Below are 20,981 nucleotides of genomic sequence, written 5' to 3' on the forward strand. Positions count from 1 at the left end.
AATTAGTAATCGTTAGTAATAAACCTGCCCTAGTGTTAGTAAATTAGTAAATGACATGCACAAGAAACAAGAAAAAAGTGTATACTAATCAATGAACAGAACAACATAACATGGAACAAACATGAATTGTGACATAAGTTTGCAAAACTGAGGCCTGAATAAACTATATAACGTGACATGACAAGACTAGAAAATACATCGTAACAAGACTAAATGTGAAATGTAACATGACATGAAAATGAAACGTAACAATAAATAAAACATAAAAATGTGAAATTACAATAACTAAGACAATAACTAAACATGAAACATGACGTGACAAGCATTAAACTTGACACCCTTTAGGGAAGTAGGGAAAAAATACCATACCCTGTTCAGTGACTTTACACAGGTATTCCATTTTCTTTTCACTACCTGTGTGATGGACATACATTTATTTATTATTTACCACTTTTCAATGAGCTGGCATTAACTAAGGAAGTTGTTAACTAACGACTGAGAATTCTGTATAGCTTGACTTGTATATCTGTATATTTGTGTTAACAACTCCCATTAATTAGTTCATGCCAATTCATTTTGGAATTAAAAATATTCATTCAGCAAATACATTGGTTAGTATTTAATAAATACATGAACTAATGAAAAGTTATTTCATGCTAATTCAAATATATGTACATCTATTGATGCATGTTGACTGATGCATGATGATACTGTATATTAAGTAATGCCAATTCATGTACTCTTATTGTAAAATGTGACCTAAATCTATAAGGTGTGCACAATAGCAATGCCATTTATCTTTGCTTATGCATTGGGCTGTAACTCCTTTTTGCATTACATTACATGTCATTTGGCTGACGCTTTTATCCAAAGCGACTTGCAGTTGATTAGACTAAGCAGGAGACCATCCTACCCTGGAGCAATGCAGGGTTAAGGGCCTTGCTCAAGGGCCCAATGGCTGCCCCCCGATTTGTCACCCCTCACTGACCTCCGAGTTCACCAAGCGTAAGACAGGAGATTAGTTCTGACTTGAGCCAGCATCACCTGAGATGAATTCTTTCCGCCATTCCTCAACATTTAGCATTGAATTTCACATCACATGGTCTAAGGGCAAACGGGAGCTTAACAACACTGTCATTGTGTTGGACATTTTTAAGCTCTTAAATGCACTGAGTGCTTCATTTATTATTATTATTATTATTATTATATTAGAAGGTAAACATGATGCAATGCTGGGCGTGCTACAGAATGTAGGTAAATATTGTGCTCAGATGGTCTGAAAGGCACATTCCTGTCATTGTGTATTATTTTCTGTCTTTTTTTTACCTTGGATTTGATTTATTGGAAAAGCAAAGGAGAACAGTAGGACAGCTGAGCGGAGCTGTGTTACCCTGTTTCTGAGGGCTGGCTCTGCTCTGCAGTAGCTGGAGGATAGGGGAGGATTCAGGGTGTCAGGGCGGTGTCTCAGCCTGCCTGCGGTAAAATAAGAAGAACTGCATTTTTTCCCACCCCCCCACCCTTCAACCACCTCTCTCTCCCTCTCTCCCTCTTTCCCTCTCTCTCTCTCTCTCTCTCTCTCTCTCATATGCCGTTTCATTCATGTGAATCGTGGCTGTGAAATGGAGGACATTTGTCTCATGTTCCCACAGTCTTGATGGAGGGTGATTTGTTTTGCAGTGACAGAACAGATCCCCCTACAAAGCACCGGGGTGCCGCTGCAATTCGCTCCATGGCTTAAGAAAGCAACCCCCCCCCACACACACACGCACGCCTCTGTTCATTCCTCTGCTCATTCCTCTGTATCATCCTCTTCCATCTGTAAAGATGACACAGACCGTCGTTCAGCTGGAGTGTGATTGGTGCGGAAAGAAATCCTCTTCACAGGTTTCCCCCCCCCCCCCCCCTCTCTGACTCACTCTGTCACTCACTCGTGTACCTGCATAAAATAACTATTTCTCTTTCTCCGCTCTCTCTCCTCTCTATATCTTTCTCTCTCTATACCTCCCACACTTGGTGGGTCCAGGGTGGAGAGCCCTCCGTCGTTTAAGGGAACACCGTCCGCGTGACCGCAGAAAGGACCCCCCCGCTTCCTCCGTCAGAGCCCAACGCCCCCGCCCTTGCCTCCGCGCCTCCGCCTGTCTCCTGCGTCTGCTGAGGGAGGTGAGGACCGGGGACAGCGATGGCGGTGAAAGTCTGCCGGACCTGCTGCAGAGGCCTGTACAGCTGCTCCTGGAGCCAGCGGAGCAACCCCCCCCAGAGAGTGAGCAGCCGGGGAACTGGCCCTTCACATCGAGCTTCCCCCTGATCCTGCCATCCTTCCCCCGCTCCTGCCATCCTTCCCCCGCTCCTGCCATCCTTCCCCTGCTCCTTCCATCCTTCCCCGCTCCTGCCATCCTTCCCCTGCTCCTGCCATCCTTCCCCTGCTCCTTCCATCCTTCCCCTGCTCCTGCCATCCTTCCCCTGCTTCTTCCATCCTTCCCCTGCTCCTGCCATCCTTCCCCTGCTCCTGCTCCTGCCATCCTTCCCCTGATCCTGCCATCTCCTCACAGTCACGCCCCTTCCCCCGCTCTCCGTTGTTTCAGTGCTCACCTTTCCTGCTCATCACTTTCTCTTTCTCTTTCTGTCTGATGAGTCGATTTCTGTTTCTCCTTCTGTCTGATGAGTCAACTTCTCTTTTCTCTGTCTGTCTGATAAGTCAATTTCTCTTTCTCTGTCTGTCTGACGAGTCAACCGCTCTCTGGCGATTCGCCCAAAAGCGGCACACGTGACTTTTTGAATGGTGTAAATTGTCTTGACGCAGATGAGGAGGTTTACAGCAGTCCTATTTTTCCCCCCATAAGCCCTTTCAGCCGCAGGTGCCGTTCCCACTCCCCCTCCAGCTGGCGGCGCCGCACACGGCACCCACACCGTAATTACAGCAGATTAGCGTTCCCGTGGAGAAAGGCTGGGCTTGCCGCGGGCGGTCAGCGCGTGGCGTAGCATGCCCGTCAGCTGAAAACCCCGTTCGGCACTCTTCAGTTAATGGAAGGCCAGTGTGCCCAGAGCATGGCCAGCACTTTATCTTCATTACATTAAATGAATGGCATTTGGCAGACGCTCTTATCCAGAGCGACATACAGTCGATTAGACTAAGCAGGAGACGATCCTCCCCTGGAGCTGTGCGGGGTTAAGGGCCTTGCTCAAGGGGCCCAACGGCTGTGCGGATCATATCGTGGCCACACCGGGGATCGAACCACCGACCTAGCTGGGTCCCAGTCATGCACATTAACCACTACGCTACAGGCCGTTCATCTTAGCGAATGTGTGTCAGCTGTAATTGTCATGTCTTCCTGTCAGTGCTTTTTGGGTTGAGTTCCAGGAAAACCTCGTGGATGGGAGCGGTTCCCTAGAGCAGAATTTCCCAACCTTTCCACCGACGGCATGCTTTCTGAATGTACAGAACCTCGCGGCACGCAACGCCGATTTACTGACTGCGACTGTGACGTGACAACAGTACACCCAAATGTTCTTTTAGGGTTTTATTTTAGCAATATGCATTTTAATTAGACCTGGATCAAATACATAAAATGTGTGATTTAAATTATTTATCTTGGCTTTTGTGAACGGGATTTGTTCATTTTGTTCATTTAAGTTAAATTAAATTAAATTGATCTAAACATTTTTTCAAAAGTATTTTTCACGCATTGCGCTCTGAAGAGAAGTCACTGTGAATAGATGAGGGAGTGTGTGCCACTCCTGTATCAGTGACCTCAATTTAAGCACGCTGCACCACGCACCCACACCACAGGGCAAAACCAGACAAGAAGAGGCCTGTTACTATACCGCGTAAAATAAACTCAACACACCACGGCACCCTGGGGAGCAATTATGAAAAAGGAGAAGGGTCAAAATGACAACATTTTTTGGGATGCTGTAAGTAGGGCCTGTCCAAAGTCAGCTATTTCCTGTATTGATCTGCCAACATACCTGACCAGGTTTCTGTGGCACTGTAGTTATGTAGGCCTGAATGGGTATGTGGTATGTAAGCCTCTAGAGGGTGTTGACACTTTCACAATGCAGTTGTAGAAAGCTGTAATTTACAAAGGCTTATTTATGCTTTACTGTATGTCACTACTTGTTTCATTGGCACTGACAGATATGTTGAACAGTTACTCCACGGGTGTAGAGAGTAGGTATGTGTGGCATTGGTGGACACCATGTTTACCAAGCGACTGCCATCTCCGTGGTGAATGTTTTCAGCTGCACTCTGACCCCTAATTTCTGACCCTTGCCCTCTCTCCCTGACAGTGTGCGTGTTGCTGGTTCTCCATCGTCTCCCTGGTGTCTCTGCTGGCCTTGTTCTGGATGTATGTCTGGCAGGTTATGTATAATGACCGTGACGATGTCAACTCGTGAGTTTCTCAATACGTCCACACACTCACATTCACGTTCAGAATTCTCTCATCCCTTAAATGTGTAGAAGCTACTATATTACATGTCATTTGGCAGATTTCCACCCCTTTCTGGATTCTGTTTAATTATTCTTGGATGACCTTATTAGATTCTAATGGGTTTGCTGAACCCCCAGAGTTTGTGGGGATGGGTGATATTGATTTATTTTAAATATACCGTATGGGCTCAGATATAACCTTGTTGCTGCTGACTTGTGGAAAGGCTTTCTTTCACTGTGACAGTGCATGGTGAGTGTAGTTTGTCTGTGTGATGAGAGACTGAGGTTTAATGAAATTCATCATGGGTGGAACTACAAAAAGCTGTCAGTCACAAAATGGCAGCCGAGAACGGTTGGCTCAAACTAGTGAATCAATTCTGTATAGACTATAGAATTCTCACTGGGCCTTGCTACCGACTACTGAATATTTCTCTCTCCAACAGGTTTGGTTTCAGGAAGTTGAATATAGGGAAATGGATTAACTGGTTCATGGTTGTGGTCATCATTTCCGCTGTTTTGGCGATCTACTGCTGCTTACTACTGGTGAGTGGGAATGAGAGAGAAGAGGAGAGAGAAGGGGACAGAGGAAAGGTTGTGGGAAGAGAGGAGTGAGAGATGTGTATGCAGATTCATGACACCCATTATGACTATAATGCTGTTATAATCAGTATGATATAAACACGTTCATGTAGCTAACGCTGGTGTAATTGCAGCTGTTTGCACTGTTTCAAGTTGCCCTGGGAGAAGCCTTGGACCTGCACTGGCTCCACAAGGTACCCATACTACACTGCCCTAATTCTTCCTGATCCACGCAGTAAATCTCCTTCTTGTTCTTCTCTTTGATGTATTTTTTTCCTCAGTTTCACAGATTAACCAGGAAATGCCTATAATATCTATAATGATGACAATAATATTTATAATTCAAAATTGAGTACCTGGACAGTTAACTGAAAACGGGACGCACGAATGGCCATCATTTAAATGCGGGAGTGGCAGTTAAAGTTTTACGACGCGTGAGGTGTGTTAAAGCGCAAAAAATGCGAATCGTCGCGGAAGAGCCGTGCGCCCTGTAATTTCCCGGGCCGCGGTCCCAGGTGTAAGGAAATCCCTCATTCCCGCGTCTGAGTGAGTTATGGGTGGCGCCGCGCGTCCCGTGCGGTGGAGCCGTAACAGGAGCTGTCGTCCGCCCTGCAGGTGCTGCTGTTTCTGGCAGCGCTCATCATCGCGATGGGGATCGTCGGGATAAGCCGAGACGGGAATTGGGAGGCCGTATATCTGTCGCTGCAGGTATGGAAGGGCGGCCGTCACGGGATCCGGCCGCTAGGTCGTTTGTCATCGCGCGTGTGGGTGCGTGCCACGTGTGGCGTCTGACGAGGCAGGAGTGTGGACACGGGGTATCGTGTGTCATGCTTTGTACCAGTGTCTATACTATGTACTCCTGGGGGAATTATAGTTTGACTCAGTGAAGTGTATTACCCTAAAATAAAAGTGATTTTTAAAAAAATTACAAATAGAAATATCTATCTGTATGTGTGTTTATGTGACCATGTATATGTGTGTATGTGCTTATGTGTGTTATGTTCCTGTGTTAGTTTATCATTGTTTATTATCGTTATTCTTGTAATTCATAATTTTTCATATTCATGTCTGGCGTTCTGTTTATATTCATTAGTCTTTGCACTCGTCTTCCCCTGTGATGTCTGAGTCTGAAAGTTTACGAGCCCAAGTCACTCTCCTGTCTGCGTGCCCCACTATTCGGGTGTTTACGGTAGTTCCGGGGTTCAACCTTCCTTCCTATCTTGCGTTCCTTACTTCCTACTTTCTCTCCATTTCATGTTTGTACATAGCACTAATATACTAATCCCAACTAACATAGAAGTTGTACAGTACTAATTATACTAACACACTAATATGTTTGTCAAACTAACATTCACTAGTTTTGGGTATTTGTAATTTAAATCACTTCACTAACTTACTAATGCATCTCCAGTTTCAATTCTGTTCTGTAACTCCGCCTCCCTATTCTGTCACTGATTACTTGCTTAGTTTCAGCGAAGTATTCGCACCTGTCTCTCTGTATCTCTGCATCTCCTGTGATGAATGCAGTCCGCATTTTCGTTTCCCCCTCGTTATTGTGCTATTACCCTTTCATGTGTCTCACCTGATGTTCAGTTGTTAGACTGCCCTCACTCCCATGCCCCGCCTAGTTTGTCTCATTCCCCTGTGTATTTATACCTGTCCTTTTCAATTGCACGCTGCTAGTTCGTCTTGTCCTGTTTTTTGAGTCCCGATCCCTTTATTCCTTCCCCCAGTTCTAGCCCCCTTGTTCCCGAGCCCTTGTTCCTGAGTCTGGATTTCCTGTTTTGACCCCTGCCTGCTTCCCTGGACTCTTCTTTGTTGTTGTGGATGTCTGTACCTCTGCCTTATTTGACTTATCCCCTGGTTTTTGACCTTGGCCTGTTTTATGACTATGCTCTGTCTTCACCTGCTAGTAAACTTGCCATTTTCCACACCCCTGTGTCTGCTTCTGGTTCCTCTGTTCCCCCCGGCGTAACAATGTGTGCATGTGGGTTTATGTGAACATGTGTATGTGTCCATGTGTGTTTATGTGAACATGTGTATGTGTCCATGTGTGTTTGTGAACATGTGTATGTGTGCATGTATGTGTGTGAACATGTGTGTGTGTATGTGTGTATGTGAACATGTGAACGTGTATGTGAACGTGTGTGTGTGTGTGTGTGAACATGTGTGTGTGTGTGTGTGTGTGTGTGTGAACATGTGTATGTGTTAACATGTGTATGTCTGTATGCTTGTTTCTCCCAGGCTACAGCTCCGTTCCTGCAGCTGGGTGGAGTTGTTGCTCTGGCTTTGCTCAGCTGGTTTGTCTTCCAGAGAGTCTTCAGGGCAGAGAGTACAGGTCAGTGCAGCTTATAAGAAAAATTATTTGGATTTCCTACAATTATGGACAGTGGCTGCATGCAATAATGTTAAGTACTTGGGGCAAGTACTTAATCAATTGACGTCCCATATACTTAATAATTCATCTTTTTTCCGGTGCAGTCTCTTCATAGACAAAGGGCATTAGTGCGCATGCAGAATGGACCCTTTTTTTAGAGAGTTCTCTTTGGTTTGACTTGACTTCCATTTCACCCAAGGCTTTCAATAGTTTAAATTGCAGCAACCGTGATGTGTGTAACACGGCTAAATGGAGGTTTCTCCGCGCGGTTGTGTCTATGTGTGGCTGCGTTTGTCACGACCACGCTGACTGTTCGTTTTCCTCCAGTGTCCAGAGCCGCCACCCTGCTGGTCTTTGTGGTGGTGTCCATCCTAATCTTCCTCTGCCCCCTCTTCATCGAATCCCCCTGTCTGCTGGAAAAGCTCCCCCAAAAACCTGCCCTCATAGGCCACCGCGGAGCTCCCATGGTGAGTGTGCCCCCCCCCCCCCCCCCCCCCCATTTATCTTTGACCTTTCACCCCTAAACCTGCACCCTCCAGCTAATGAGCCCGCTGCCTGATTCTCTTCATGTCTCCGTGGTGAATCTTCAGGAGCAAGTAGGGCCAGAATCATTACTTATTATCATGCATTAATGACAATACAAATTATTAATATTATAATAATTATTATGTCTGAAATGAGGGCTCAATGGACTGGGGGCAAAACCGAATTCTCGGGAACATCAAAACATCAAACTTAACACCAAATTATGTCACATGAGACAACTTATTTAGTTGTGTAATTACAAGACGTTTACCAAAAAGTGTTTTCATTAGGCAGACAGTCGGGCGTGACACTGAAAGCGAAATGCTGGGTATTGAAAGCTGTCCCCATGTTCTGTCTGTGTCAGCTGGCTCCTGAGAACACCATGATGTCCTTCAGGAAGGCTGCGGAGTGTGACCTGTTTGCCTTTGAAACGGATGTCCAGCTCAGGTAGGCCAGTTAGGTAGAAGTGGAGAACATACTGTAAGTTGCATTGTAATAATAGCAGATATTTTTCAAGGATTCTAGTTTTTTATCTGTGTGTAGGACTTGGAACCATACTTCCCTCTAGGGTTTCCAGTTCTTACCTGGTTCTGATTTGCATTTATTGTATGTTGGTCTGGATAAGGGCGTATGCAAAATTACTATAAATGTAATGTAACAGCTTTTGGTTCCCAGAACATTAAATGATAGGGATGGAGTTCGGGGAAACGATTGCGAGTGAACCTGTCAACAACATTTTGATCCCTGAGGAATGTCCCCAGCAGATAATCATGTCTGGTTTCCTGGATGTTTCTGAAACTGGATGTTCCTGAAACGCAATGAACATTGCAAAACCTTAAAATGCTCTTCAGTTTCTTGATTCTAGTTTGAGTTCTGGATGGGCATTCATGTTAATTCTGTCAGGAATGCTGGCAACGACGAATCTGGCTTTTCAGTAGCTGTTGATTAGACTAAGCAGGAGACAATCCTCCCCTGGAGCAATGCGGGGTTAAGGGCCTTGCTAAAGGGCCCAACGGCTGTGCGGATCTTATTGTGGCTACACCGGGATTAGAACCACCGACCTTGCGGGTCCCAGTCATGTACCTTAACCACTACGCTACAGGCCGCCCCTAGCATAATGTTATCTTGCATTTGGATGGGGATGTAACCGCAATGTTCCATCTTGTGAGGCAGACTGTATTTGCCACATTATCAAATATATGCTCTCTAAAAACCCAGCAAGGATGGAATCCCCTTCCTTTTGCACGACCACGAGGGCCAGTTCCTAACGAGAACGACCGACGTGACGGAGACGTACGAGGGTCGAGAGTACAGCTCCAGCTCGAACTTCACCTGGCTGGAACTACAGAAACTGAACGCCGGAAAATGGTTCACCAAGGTGAGGCTTATCTTGCTAAGAAAGGCAGCACACCCTCCATGGCTATTTTTTAAATCATTACATCATCATTACAATCATTACGCTCTTACCCAGAGCGACATACAGTTGATGATACTAAGCCCTTCCCTGGAGCAATGCAGGGTTAAAGGGCCTTGCTCAACGGCCCAATGACTGTGCGGATCTTATTGTGGCTACACCGGGGATCGGACCACCGACCTTGCGGGTACCAGTCACGTACTTTAACCACTACACTACAGGCCGCCGCCTGTATCACCAGTGTTTAATCACCAGTGTCATCCAGGCATGGTCACACCTCAAGGAGATTAACGCCCTGCTTAACAAAACAGTTTGAGATAGCTTTTGAAAGAGCTGGTAGGTGGTTAACCTGTTAGACGAGCTCCACACTCAACATGGCTTGACAAGCTCCAGCTAGCCTTTGAAACAGCTGGTACCTGGCTCACCAGTTAGACCAGCTCCATACTCAACATGGCTTGACCAGCTCAAGCTGTGTTTGAAGCTGACGAGCGGATTTTACGCCAGTAGCTCAGTAGGATTCATAATGCCCTCCATCTTCCTGGGTTCCTCGAGGACCGCGAGTTGCTGATCTGTGGAATAGGCAAACAAATCTTCTTGGGTATTCCAAATGAAGAAAAAAAAATAAAAATAATGGGCTAAAAATTAAATAAAATTTCAGGAGATATGGTCATTTTTAGCATGTTGTTTTATTTGAGTACACGCATGCGTATGTGTGTGTGTGTTTGAGATTGAGACTGACAGACGGGTGTGTGTGTGTGCGTGTGTGCGTGTGTGCGTGTGTGCGTGTGTGCGTGTGTGTGTGTGTTTGAGCTTGAGACTGACAGACGGGTGTGTGTGTGTGTGTGTGTGTTTCAGAGCGATCCCTTTGGCACGGTCTCCTCGCTCTCCGACCGCGAGGTGAAGGAAGCCCAAAACCAGAGCCTCCCCGCCCTCTCTGAGCTGCTGGAGCTGGCCCAGAATCGCGGCATCTCCGTCATGTTCGACATGAAGTCCGACGCGGGCAGCATCAACGACACGAGCCTCACAGTGCAGGCCATCCGCAGATCCAACATCTCTCCCAGCCTGGTGAGCCCAGAGCTCGGCCCGATCCCGGTCACACGCGCGAGACTGCGGCTGAAACGGGATTGAGGAGCGCAGTAATGATTGGCATTTATATAGCGCCTTTTATCCAAAGCGCTGTACAATTGATGCTTCTCATTCACCCATTCATACACACACTCTCTCACACACACACACACACACACACACACACACACACACACACACACTCACACACGCACACGCACACGCACACGCACACGCACACGCACACGCACACGCACTCGCACTCGCACTCGCACACCAACGGCAATTGGCTGCCATGCAAGGCACCAATCAGCTCGTCAGGAGCATTTTAGGGGTTAGGTGTCTTGCTCAGGGACACTTCGACACAGCCTGGGCGGGGGATCGAACCGGCAACCCTCCCGACTGCCAGACGACTGCTCTTACTGCCTGAGCCATGTCGCCCCATGTCGCAGTAACAGAAGAAAAGGGTATTTGGGGGAAGGATGTTTTTTGTGTGGTCCCTGATGGCAAGGGGTTCCAAAATGGAGGCTACTACCCAGATAAATGGTGCGCCATAATTGTTTACACTATTTAAACAGGCTGTGAGAAAATGAGCAAAAAATGCTTTATTCACTTAATTCAAGTGCTTGCTTTTACACAGTACTTGAAAGGGCCTGATATTTGTGTTAGGCACTTTACAAACGAATTATCACCTGAGGCAGCGCTACCCCGCTCCACGTCCTGCGGGCCGCAGGGCTCCTACCGTGCGCTACGCCCCCTCATTTCACTCATTATTTAACCTGCTTGGTTCAGATAATAAAAGAAAATTGGTGGTGTAGAGCACGATTGTAGCGATTGCGACCCGCAGGACGTGGAGTTGAATATTGCTGCCCTAAGACAACCAGTATGATTTGTTTCGTAGTTTGATTCATAGTTAGCGAGTTATTATTAATGCTAGATGTGGGTAAACAATTTTGTTGAAGCGGGTCATATGAAAAAAAAAAAACACTGGTCTACAGTATTACGGTCAAACTGCAAAACTGCTGAAGGGAACAGAGTGATGTGGAAGCAGGGAGGATGGGCTGTATGGGGCGGAGGATGTTTTTATAATGGTGTCCTGTGCTGCTCCAGGTGCTATGGCTGCCCCCCAAACACAGGGACCTTGTTAAGGAGATGGCCCCCGGGTTTCGGCACATGTACGCCAGTGAGACCAAAATGCGCAACGAAAGCGGGGACCTGCTGAACATGAAGTTTAGTAAACTGGCGTCTAAACAAATACGGTGAGTGATACAGAGCACTGGATTCTGGATGAATACAGTGAGTGTTACAGAGCACTGGATTCTGGGTAAATACAGTCAGTGTTACAGAGCACTGGATTCTGGATGAATACAGTGAGTGTTACAGAGCACTGGATTCTGGATGAATACAGTGAGTGTTACAGAGCACTGGATTCTGGGTGAACAGTGAGTGTTACAGAGCACTGGATTCTGGGTGAATACAGATCACTGGATACACAGGGAGGGGTCTGTGTATTGACGTTAGGCAGTTTGTATTGCTTTAGAATCAGCGATGACACAGTGCTGGGTGTGTGTCTTTAACAGGGAGCTCCAGAGCAGGAACGTGACGGTGAACATGTGGGTGGTGAACGAGCCCTGGCTCTTTTCCCTGCTCTGGTGCTCTGGAGCCGGCTCCGTCACCACCAACGCATGTCACCATTTCCAGAACATGACTGGGCCCATCTGGCAGCTGGTGAGGGTCCTTCCGCTGTACACATGGCTGACTGCTGTCAGTACCCAGCTAACACGAAACATACTCAAAATGTTGCCGCCGTGTAGTACCAACGTTAGAACATTTACAAAACATTCTATTAACATTGTGAGTAACACTTTGTGTTAGCTTTGCCTCTTCTCCATTGACACACACCAACCAGTTACTTATGATTTATTTTTTAAATGTATAAATATGTGTGTTCAAGCTATTTATGGGGCGTCACGGACGGTGCAGTGGGTAGCACTGCTGCCTCACAGCAAGGAGGTCCTGGGTTCGAATCCCGGTCGGCCGGGGCCTCTGTGTGGAGTTTGCATGTTCTCCCCGTGTCTGCGTGGGTTTCCTCCGGGTACTCCGGTTTCCTCCCACAGTCCAAAGACTTGCAGGTTAGGCTGATTGGAGAGTCTAAATTGCCCATAGGTATGAGTGTGTGAGTGAATGGTGTGTGTGGCCTGTGATGGACTGGCGACCTGTCCAGGGTGTATTCCTGCCTTTCGCCCAATGTATGCATAGGCTCCAGCCCCCCCCTGTTCAGGATAAGCGGGTTAGGAGAATGAATGAATGAATGAATGAATGAATGAACGAACGAATGAATGAATGAATGCAGCTATTTATGGATGTTTCCTCAAAAGTACTTATGGAAGAGACCCCAACCCTTCATCCTGGAGAGGCCCAGCTAAATGAAAATAAAAGCAGTAGATTACACGCATAACTCATCTTGCCTGCTTTCTTGGATCTGCACTCACAGAGCGCTTTATTAGGAATATTATTACTTTATTAAACCTATATTTATGCGATTATCTAATCAGCCAATTGTGTGGCAGCAGTGCAATGCATACAAGCATGTAGATACGGGTCAGGGGCTTCAGTTAATGTCAACCGTCAGAATGAGAAAATTGAATCTAAGTGACTTTGACCGTGGAATGATTGTTGGTGGCAGACAGGGTGGTTTGAGTATCTCAGAAACTACTGCTGATCTCCTGGGATTTTCACGCACACTAGTGTAGTTTGCGAAGAACGGTGCAAAAAACAAAGGAAGGTGACAGTAACGCAAATAACCACACATTACAACAATGGTAATGGTATGCTGAAGAGCATCTCTGAACACACAACGCATCATAACTAAGTCAAAAAAAAAAAAAAAAAATCTAATAAATACCTGATAAAAGTGCTCAGTGAGTGGATATTGGTTTGTTTTAAGTTTAATAAAATAGTGTGTGTGTGTGTGTGTGTGTGTGTGTGTGTGTGTGTGTGTGTGTGTGTGTGTGTGTGTGTGTGTGTGTGTTTTTCAGACTCCTGGTACGTACAGAATGATATGGATCTGCGTTGATGTGGGAGCGCTGGTAGTGATGGTGTTGGTCTTTCTCTTGGTGAGGTGAGTGTCAGAATTTTTTGTTCAGCTGTACAGATAATAGTTTTCTTAAGAACTTAAAAATGATTTATTATCATGCTAAACTTAGTCCTTTTTAGGAAAGCATCAGTGTAAGTAACAGTCTTTTGGCTGATGTCTTCAATAAAGGCCTTGTGATTTATTTGACAGTTGAGTTCATTTATACCTATCATGTCCATGTTGATAGTCTTGCTACAGTATATTACAGAATTTTTAAAAAGTACTTTCCTGAAAGAAACCTTTAGATGCCTGATTATGCTCTAGTACAGGGGTGCAGAACTCCTTGAGGGCTGGTCTGCGTACTGGGGTTTGTTCCAACCAATTGCCTTGTGTTCAACTTGCTGACAGCTCTCTACATTACCCTGGTTCAAGCCTGTATTGAGCACATCCTAAAATCAGATAAGATATGATTGAGTCAATTAAGTAATTAAGATTAGAAGTTGGCACAAAATCCTGAAACGGATCGGCCCTTGTTGTGCACCCTTGATCTAATACCACACATACAACAAATATTTCATTTATTAACTGATTTAATTTATTTCCAATTGTATTTTAACAAACGGTTTTACTACGGTTTAGCATGAGTTTAACATAGTCTAGAAGCATTTATTCTGAAGGAGCGTTTACAGCAACCCTGTTACAGTTTGTGTTTTCAAAGCTTATATAGCTTGGTTGCAATTTGGTGTCAAAGGTTTATAAAGGAATATAAACTGATGATTACTGAGGTAACTTATTTATTCCTAAAACATTCCCAGGATATTTGCATAAATGTTCTCTTGTGTAGTTTCCTTGTCCCTGGAACATTGCTCATCAGGTCACTAGGAACATTACAGGAATGTTCTTGGAAGGTTACACAGTTTTGTGCTAATTAAATACAATAAAAATTTTTTCAAGTTTAAAGAATTTCCTGACTTAGATTAAATTCTTACATTTCAACCATTCCTGAAATATTGCTGACTTGTTGTGTAGTCTAGTGGTTATCACGTCTGCGTTGCAGGCGGAAGGTCCTCAGTTCGATCCCCAGTGAAACCACGTTTTTTATTGTGCTGCTAGATACGAGCTAGTTTCTAGGTTAACATTGAGCACTAGACATGCTTTACTGGGAGCAAAATGGTGGCATTTCTGGGCTGAACGGCCTGTGCTCATCATTGTTGTTATGTTGCTGATAACACATTTTTTTACACATACACATCATAATATTCTCGCACAACCAAATGGGATTAGTTCCATTTTAGCTTTGTGGCCCCTTCATAACTTAAATCCCACCTTAATCCACACCTCCATAGCAGGTACAATGAAAAGCAGTCTCCTGGCTTTCAATTTCCTGCCTAAGCATAATCTTCAAATGAATCCTGCGGTTTTAGATCAAAAAATGTTTTCGCTTATTGTGTGTATGTGGTCATTTATTCCGAGGACCAGTTCATAGCAGTTAATTAGAGAAAGAAAGAATAACTCTGGTATATTTCTTCATAGGAAACTGGAGTCCAGGAACAGAGCCAATTTCAAGAATAAGGAGCATCACCCCTTCTTGCCCATTGCACAAACATAGTTTCAGGTCATGAATGGTTGCTGACTTTTACTGCCTTCTGAAGATAACATGGGTGCTGTTGGTGGCAAAATCACTCTCTGCTGTTCACGCAATGGACTGATTTAAAAGCCGAAACGGGTCTGTTATGCAGAGGGTAACGTTGCACTGAATCTGTCTATCCCTCCGATTACTGTGAATCATTCCATAATATGTGAAACGCGTAACATGTGAGAGGCCGCACTTGCCCGGTGCTGCCCTCTAGTGACTCAAATGCCACATTGCTGTAACACTGCCTCTTCACTGTCTGTCCTTCATTCTTCGCTTTTGATGGATCTAGCGACATCTGGTGACTGCCGTTACAGAAGTACATTTTCACGCTCTAAACACCAAACACCACCGTTTGTAATGAACCTAGGATGCAAGCGCTTATTTTTCTTAGAAAAGAATCCAGTGGTCGCGTATTTTACAGAAAGAAGACTGCTCAGAGACAACCAACAATGTCAATATTGAGCAACATATCAAACCTCCCCAGTATAGGCATAAAAAAGCACAATTTTTTATTATGTCATATAAAAGAAAATGTGCTGATATAGATTTCAATCTGATTTTAGCTTATTTGTCGGATGCCTGGTTATTTGTAGAGAATTAAAACCATTTTATGTATGAGTGCAAGAAAATACAGTATGGCTGGATGTTTTTATTTTTTCTGTTGTGACACATTTTTTTGTGTAAAAACTTTTAAATTTTATGCTCATTTTAACATTGTGTGAGTCACGTACTTGCAACAAAAATAACATTAGACATGCCTGTTTTAAATGTATTAACAGCCAATGCTTTGTATTGACTTTTCAGAATATAATTATGGATTTTGTAACATTGGAGCAATGCGTTTAAACTTCATAGCTGTCTGATTTTGTGCTTTGTAGACTTGTTGGGGGTTCACATGCACTATGATTCTGCTGGGTATTCTGAACTATTGTATTTTGTCCTTTATTTTGAATCTTGTACAATTCATGACATTTATTCATATGCTTGCTATATACACCTCCTATATGTTGGTAATATACACTCACCAAGCACTTTATTAGGAACATTTTTGCTTTATTACACCTACTTATTCTGCAGTTATCTAATCAGCCAATTGTGTGGCAGCAGTGCAATACATACAGTCATGTAGATACAGGTCAGGAGCTTCAGGTAATGTTCACCTCAGCCATCAGAATGGGGGGGGGGGGAAATGTGATCAAAGTGACTTTGACCGTGGAATGACAGGAAGATGACAGTAACGCAAATAACCACTTATTACAACAGTGGTATGCAGAAGAGCATCTCTGAACACACAATGCATCATGACTCTAAGTGGATAGGCTACAGCAGTACAAGTCTAAAAAATAAGTAATAAATACCTAATAATGTGCTCAGTGAATGTACTTTACTTTACCATAAACCAGGAGGGCACAACTCCGGTCCAGGAGGGCAGATCAACTTGCTGGATTTTGTTCCAACCAGTTACCTTAAAACAGATCAGCCCTAGCTGTGCACCCCTGCCATAGACCAAGGAGGTTTATAAACACATTAAATGTTTTTTGTCTCAAAACGTTTACCTAGATCTATCTACAGTCTGTTTCAGATTGCTTTGTTTGATACAGTTTGTAGTTAATAACTCATTAATTCTTTTTGCAAGCACAATAAATGCCAGGCCACATTCTGTTCAGTTTTTTTTTCTTGAATTCCGTCAGCACAAGATCTAATAAAAAAAAAGAAAGAAAAAACCTGGTTTGACTATTGCAACATGCTTGCACTGAAGCAACTATGTCTTTACCCACCACTGCTATCTGGGAATTTGCATGTGCTTATAAACATGAGGGTGATGTTGCTGGCAAGGCATAGAATGAAAGCTACACACACACTAACACACAAATGTGGGTTCACTGAGATGCTTTCATAGCAGATGGCTCCGGTATGTATCTCAGTAGCAGCAGATGTGCCGCTTCTCCAGTGGTTTATTAGGAGAAACATTCGACTTCTGCTGAAAGAATGCAAATGTTTCTGACCAGTGGGGTTGTCGGCGTGCCCTGCACCTTAAGAAATTCGAGGAAATACCTTTCTGTCCACTGGGGGGCAGGCGTTGCTAATTTATTACGAACAAAGTTCATACTTGATTTAGCAGTTTGAGTAGGTCGCTTTCGTTTTACCATTTGTTTTATGAATTTATCTTTATATTATCATTAGTACCACTACTGTTACTAGTGGTATTGTCAATAAAAAAATTAACGTGTGTGTGTTGAAAATGAAAGGTATTTTCCTAAAGCCACCTCCTGGATATGGCTTGTCAATGCAGTCTGTGAAGGAGGGAACATTACTCCGTTTTACACATGTTTCTCAGTCGTTTTTGATATAACCTCGCTACATGTTAAAAAGTCCGGGGTACGCCGGGTTGGCGCACAAACACTTTCACTTTACGGAAGCCTGGTAGGTCTGCATACTGTTGTGCCTCACTCCAATTAACAAAGCGGAGCACAGCTGCAGCACCAATAACCGCTCCGTGAGACTGGGAGGGTCAGTCAGAAGTTTACTCGGACCCGAATTTACTTTTGTCCTTGAATAACAACGTTAACGTCACAGCGATGCTTGGTCAACGAACTACAATACGTTTTTAAATAGAAAAACGGTAGCTACTTTACATTATATTTCTTAGTTTGAAGACATTATGGCTAAACGTAGTTTTGTGGACTTCGTATAACTCTCTTTAGGATAGAAGAATTTACAGTAGCCTATAGCCCACATTATTTCATGTACCATGGTCCACAAATACGGTAAGTTATTTTTATTGATGTTAATAGCCTACCTATTTCGATCTTATTTTGATTACTTTAATGCGAGTTCAGTATTTCGATAGTCTGTTCTTACATTTTAAACAAATGAACGAAAAAACTGAACAAAAAAAGGGAGGGGTGGTTTTGCAGTAGCTTTTAGCTACAATTTCAAATGATGGCGATATATTTTCACGGCGGAAATGAAAGCGCAGGATACGGAACAACTCAAAAGTTGTATTGTCATTTGCTCTCTCACCAACCATAATTCAGCCAAACTTGCTTATAGGTTGTGAGTTCAACTTCCGTCGCGAGAAGCTACTTCGGGAACATGGTGTAGCTATTTTTACTCGCGTGATTTAAAATCTCTACTTTTTTTGCCATTTGAGCGTTCACTGAAGACGAGTTCCTGATGTCTGTAGATGCCAGTGATCTCACATCGCAGAAGGATGCTCGCATCGGTCGCGTTACCTCCCACCTGGCTCACCTGTTGTTCACGTGGCGGAATCGTGGTCCAGAAAGCACACCGCAGTAGAGCAGCTCTTCCGACAACATTAAGCGACATTTGCGTACAAAGGATACGGATGATTTGCGTCCCATCTAAAGTTGCAACTGCTTTATCATAATCGTGTTATTTGAGGTCCCATCATATCTGATCCAGTGATAAACACCTCTGACTCAGTTCATTTCATAATATATTAAAATGTGTTATTCTCCTGATAATGTTAATGTCGAAATGTTTAAATGAATTTATCCTCTAGTTTGCTACAAGTGCTTTTACTATATTAGATTACAGTTTTATACACTGATACAAATGCTCACCTATGGTCTTACACTTCCCCATACTGTAGACATTTTGTGTAAGTGTATTCTGTATGGGTTTCTGTGTGTACGGACATGGGTTTGTGCACGTTTGTGTGTGTCACAAATGTGATTTTCTTTATTTCAAATTCATATTTAATATCCTATGACAGATTTAAATTCAAATTCAAGAATTGGACTGGAATTTATCAGCAATTGTCCGCTTGGTTCAGAATTGACCCTACCCCTAGCATATGCGTGTTTGCATGTGCACAAGTTTATACACTGGTTTGTTTGTTTGTTCGCTTGTATTTGTGTGCGTTCACTTGTCAGTGTTGTGTGTCTGTCTGTCTGTCTGTGGGTTTGTGTCTGCGTGTGCATGGATGTGTGTATGTCCATGTGCGTGTGTGTGTCTATGTGTGTGCATGTGTGTGTGTATGTGTGCGTGTACGTGGATGTGTGTATGTCCGTGTGTGTGTGTGTGTGTGTGTACATGTGTGTGTATGTGTCTGCGTGTGCGTGGATGTGTGTATGTCCATGTGTGTGTGTGTGTCTATGTGTGCATGTGTCTGTGTGTATGTGTGTGTGTGTGTGTGTGTGTGTGTGTGTGTGTCTATGTGTGCATGTGTCTGTGTGTATGTGTGTGTGTGTGTCTGTGTGTGCGTGTGCGTGTGCGTGGATGTGCGTATGTGCATGTCTGGGTGTATGTCTGTGCGTGTGTGCATGTGTGTGTGTGTGTGTGTGTGTGTCTGTGTGTGTGTGCATGTGTGTATGCGTCTGCGCGTGTGTGCATGTGTGTGTGTGTGTGCATGTGTGTGTGCATGTGTCTGTGTATGCGTGTGCGTGTCTGTGTGCATATGTCTGCGCGTGTGTGTGTGTGTGTGCATGTGTGTGTGTGTGTGCATGTGTGTGTGTGTGTGTGCATGTGTCTGCGCGTGTGTGTGTGCATGTGTGTGTGTGCATGCACGCGTGTGAAGCTCTGTGTACGGGTCGGGTAAGATGGCGTCCTCTGTCACTCAGACACCGAGCGGGCGATGGGGTTGCTGAAGCAGTACCAGGAGAACCTCACCAGCCCCGAGGAGCAGGGCCTGAGGACCAGTGTGGGGAAGGTGTCGGCCATCCTGGGCAGCCAGCTGTTCCAGGCCCTGCTAGGTAAACCCTGCGTTTGTGTGCCACCGCACCGCCTGAATTCATTCAGTGCTGTCTGCTGTAGGTACAGCAGCACCCCTTCGGTTGCCATAGCAGCGTCCAGTTAATTGTTCAGCTGCCAGTGTTTGAGGCATTTGGAATATCTTCAACCATTGTATTCAAAGATGTATTTTGCCTGCTTGATATTTCTATTTCTATTTCTTCTTGCTGCAGTGGTGTCTATTTCTGAATGATGGGCAATGAAGTATTCTTCAGTCACTCAATCAGTCTATAAATAAAGGCAGGGATAATATTCTGTAATAGTTGTGAGGTAATAGATGCTTTGTTGGCTTTGGGCAGCCGCCTGTTACTTTTTGAATATCCTCCTAATTGGCACAGGTCTAAAAGTTAATGGTTCCTTTTAATATTGGTATATCTTGTTTGTGTGTGTGTATGTGTGTGTAAGTGTTTGTGTGTGTGGCTATTCTCAGTGGTAGAGCTAAGTTCAGACATTGTGGTGCAGATGTAATGGAAATCTTGCCTAATTACACAAAGTCAATGAAGTGCTTTGATACCTCACATCACAGTTACCAACAGCAGGGACTGATAAAAGCGCTCCTGTTAGGAAGTGGTTTTAAGGAAGGCCATAATGTCTAAGAATAGAATTCTTACATACACTTGCAGAATATGAACGCACACATGGGCAGTTGGGACACAATGATAAAGACAGGTATGAATCACTGCTTATCTAAGAATTTTGTTAATGCTAATTTTGTTTCATGCGTCAGAAATATCGAGAATGCTTTCCCCAAGACTGTCAGCACAGAACAGGGCTCCCTTTTACAGAACCATTTGAGCTGTCTCTCTGTGGGAGAAGACCACTTCTGTGATAATAATAATGACATGAAATTTTTTTTTTGACACCTTTATCCAAAACGACCTACACTAGGCATAGACTAAGCAGGGGACAATCCACGTGGGACAACGCACGGTTAAGAGACAGCTGTTCAGATCTTATTGTCGCTTATCATACCGGGGCTTGAACCTACAACCTTCAGGGTCCCAGTCATGTGGCCACTATGCTACAGGCTGCCCCACCGAGGGATTCAGGAAGCTCTAATATGCCAACAGTTCTCTCTCATTTACTGCTGAATATAGACAGCGGGTCTTGCGGAAACTACCATTT

General features: G+C 44.3%; 2 protein-coding genes across 12 annotated transcripts in view; both read left to right on the forward strand.

Moving 5' to 3' along the window:
- gdpd2 (glycerophosphodiester phosphodiesterase domain containing 2) overlaps window positions 1-16,761 on the forward strand; it is a 26,369-nt gene extending 9,608 nt beyond the window's left edge. For both annotated transcript variants that reach the window (XM_061235540.1, XM_061235539.1), the window contains exons 2-15: window positions 2,024-2,260; window positions 4,288-4,391; window positions 4,873-4,972; window positions 5,143-5,202; window positions 5,624-5,716; window positions 7,253-7,346; window positions 7,713-7,852; window positions 8,275-8,357; window positions 9,129-9,288; window positions 10,180-10,389; window positions 11,500-11,648; window positions 11,970-12,117; window positions 13,428-13,510; window positions 14,999-16,761. In XM_061235540.1, the coding sequence (XP_061091524.1) occupies window positions 2,180-2,260; window positions 4,288-4,391; window positions 4,873-4,972; window positions 5,143-5,202; window positions 5,624-5,716; window positions 7,253-7,346; window positions 7,713-7,852; window positions 8,275-8,357; window positions 9,129-9,288; window positions 10,180-10,389; window positions 11,500-11,648; window positions 11,970-12,117; window positions 13,428-13,510; window positions 14,999-15,074 (1,581 nt within the window). In that variant the 5' untranslated portion in view covers window positions 2,024-2,179 and the 3' untranslated portion in view covers window positions 15,075-16,761. The remainder of the gene's footprint in view (window positions 1-2,023; window positions 2,261-4,287; window positions 4,392-4,872; window positions 4,973-5,142; window positions 5,203-5,623; window positions 5,717-7,252; window positions 7,347-7,712; window positions 7,853-8,274; window positions 8,358-9,128; window positions 9,289-10,179; window positions 10,390-11,499; window positions 11,649-11,969; window positions 12,118-13,427; window positions 13,511-14,998) is intronic.
- Window positions 16,762-17,587: 826 nt separating this feature from the next.
- The window catches only part of dlg3 (discs, large homolog 3 (Drosophila)), a 121,842-nt gene continuing 118,448 nt past the window's right edge, over window positions 17,588-20,981 (forward strand). For 5 of the 10 annotated variants that reach the window (XM_061233373.1, XM_061233374.1, XM_061233376.1 and 2 more), the window contains exons 1-2: window positions 17,589-17,869; window positions 19,688-19,819. In XM_061233373.1, coding sequence (XP_061089357.1) covers window positions 17,854-17,869; window positions 19,688-19,819 — 148 coding nt within the window. In that variant the 5' untranslated portion in view covers window positions 17,589-17,853. Of the gene's footprint in view, window positions 17,870-19,687; window positions 19,820-20,981 lie in introns of all 10 variants that reach the window. The other 5 variants (XM_061233379.1, XM_061233380.1, XM_061233381.1 and 2 more) reach the window with 2 other exon arrangements.

This window comes from Conger conger, chromosome 3 (assembly GCF_963514075.1).
Source record: "Conger conger chromosome 3, fConCon1.1, whole genome shotgun sequence".
NCBI classification, from domain to species: Eukaryota; Metazoa; Chordata; class Actinopteri; order Anguilliformes; family Congridae; genus Conger; species Conger conger.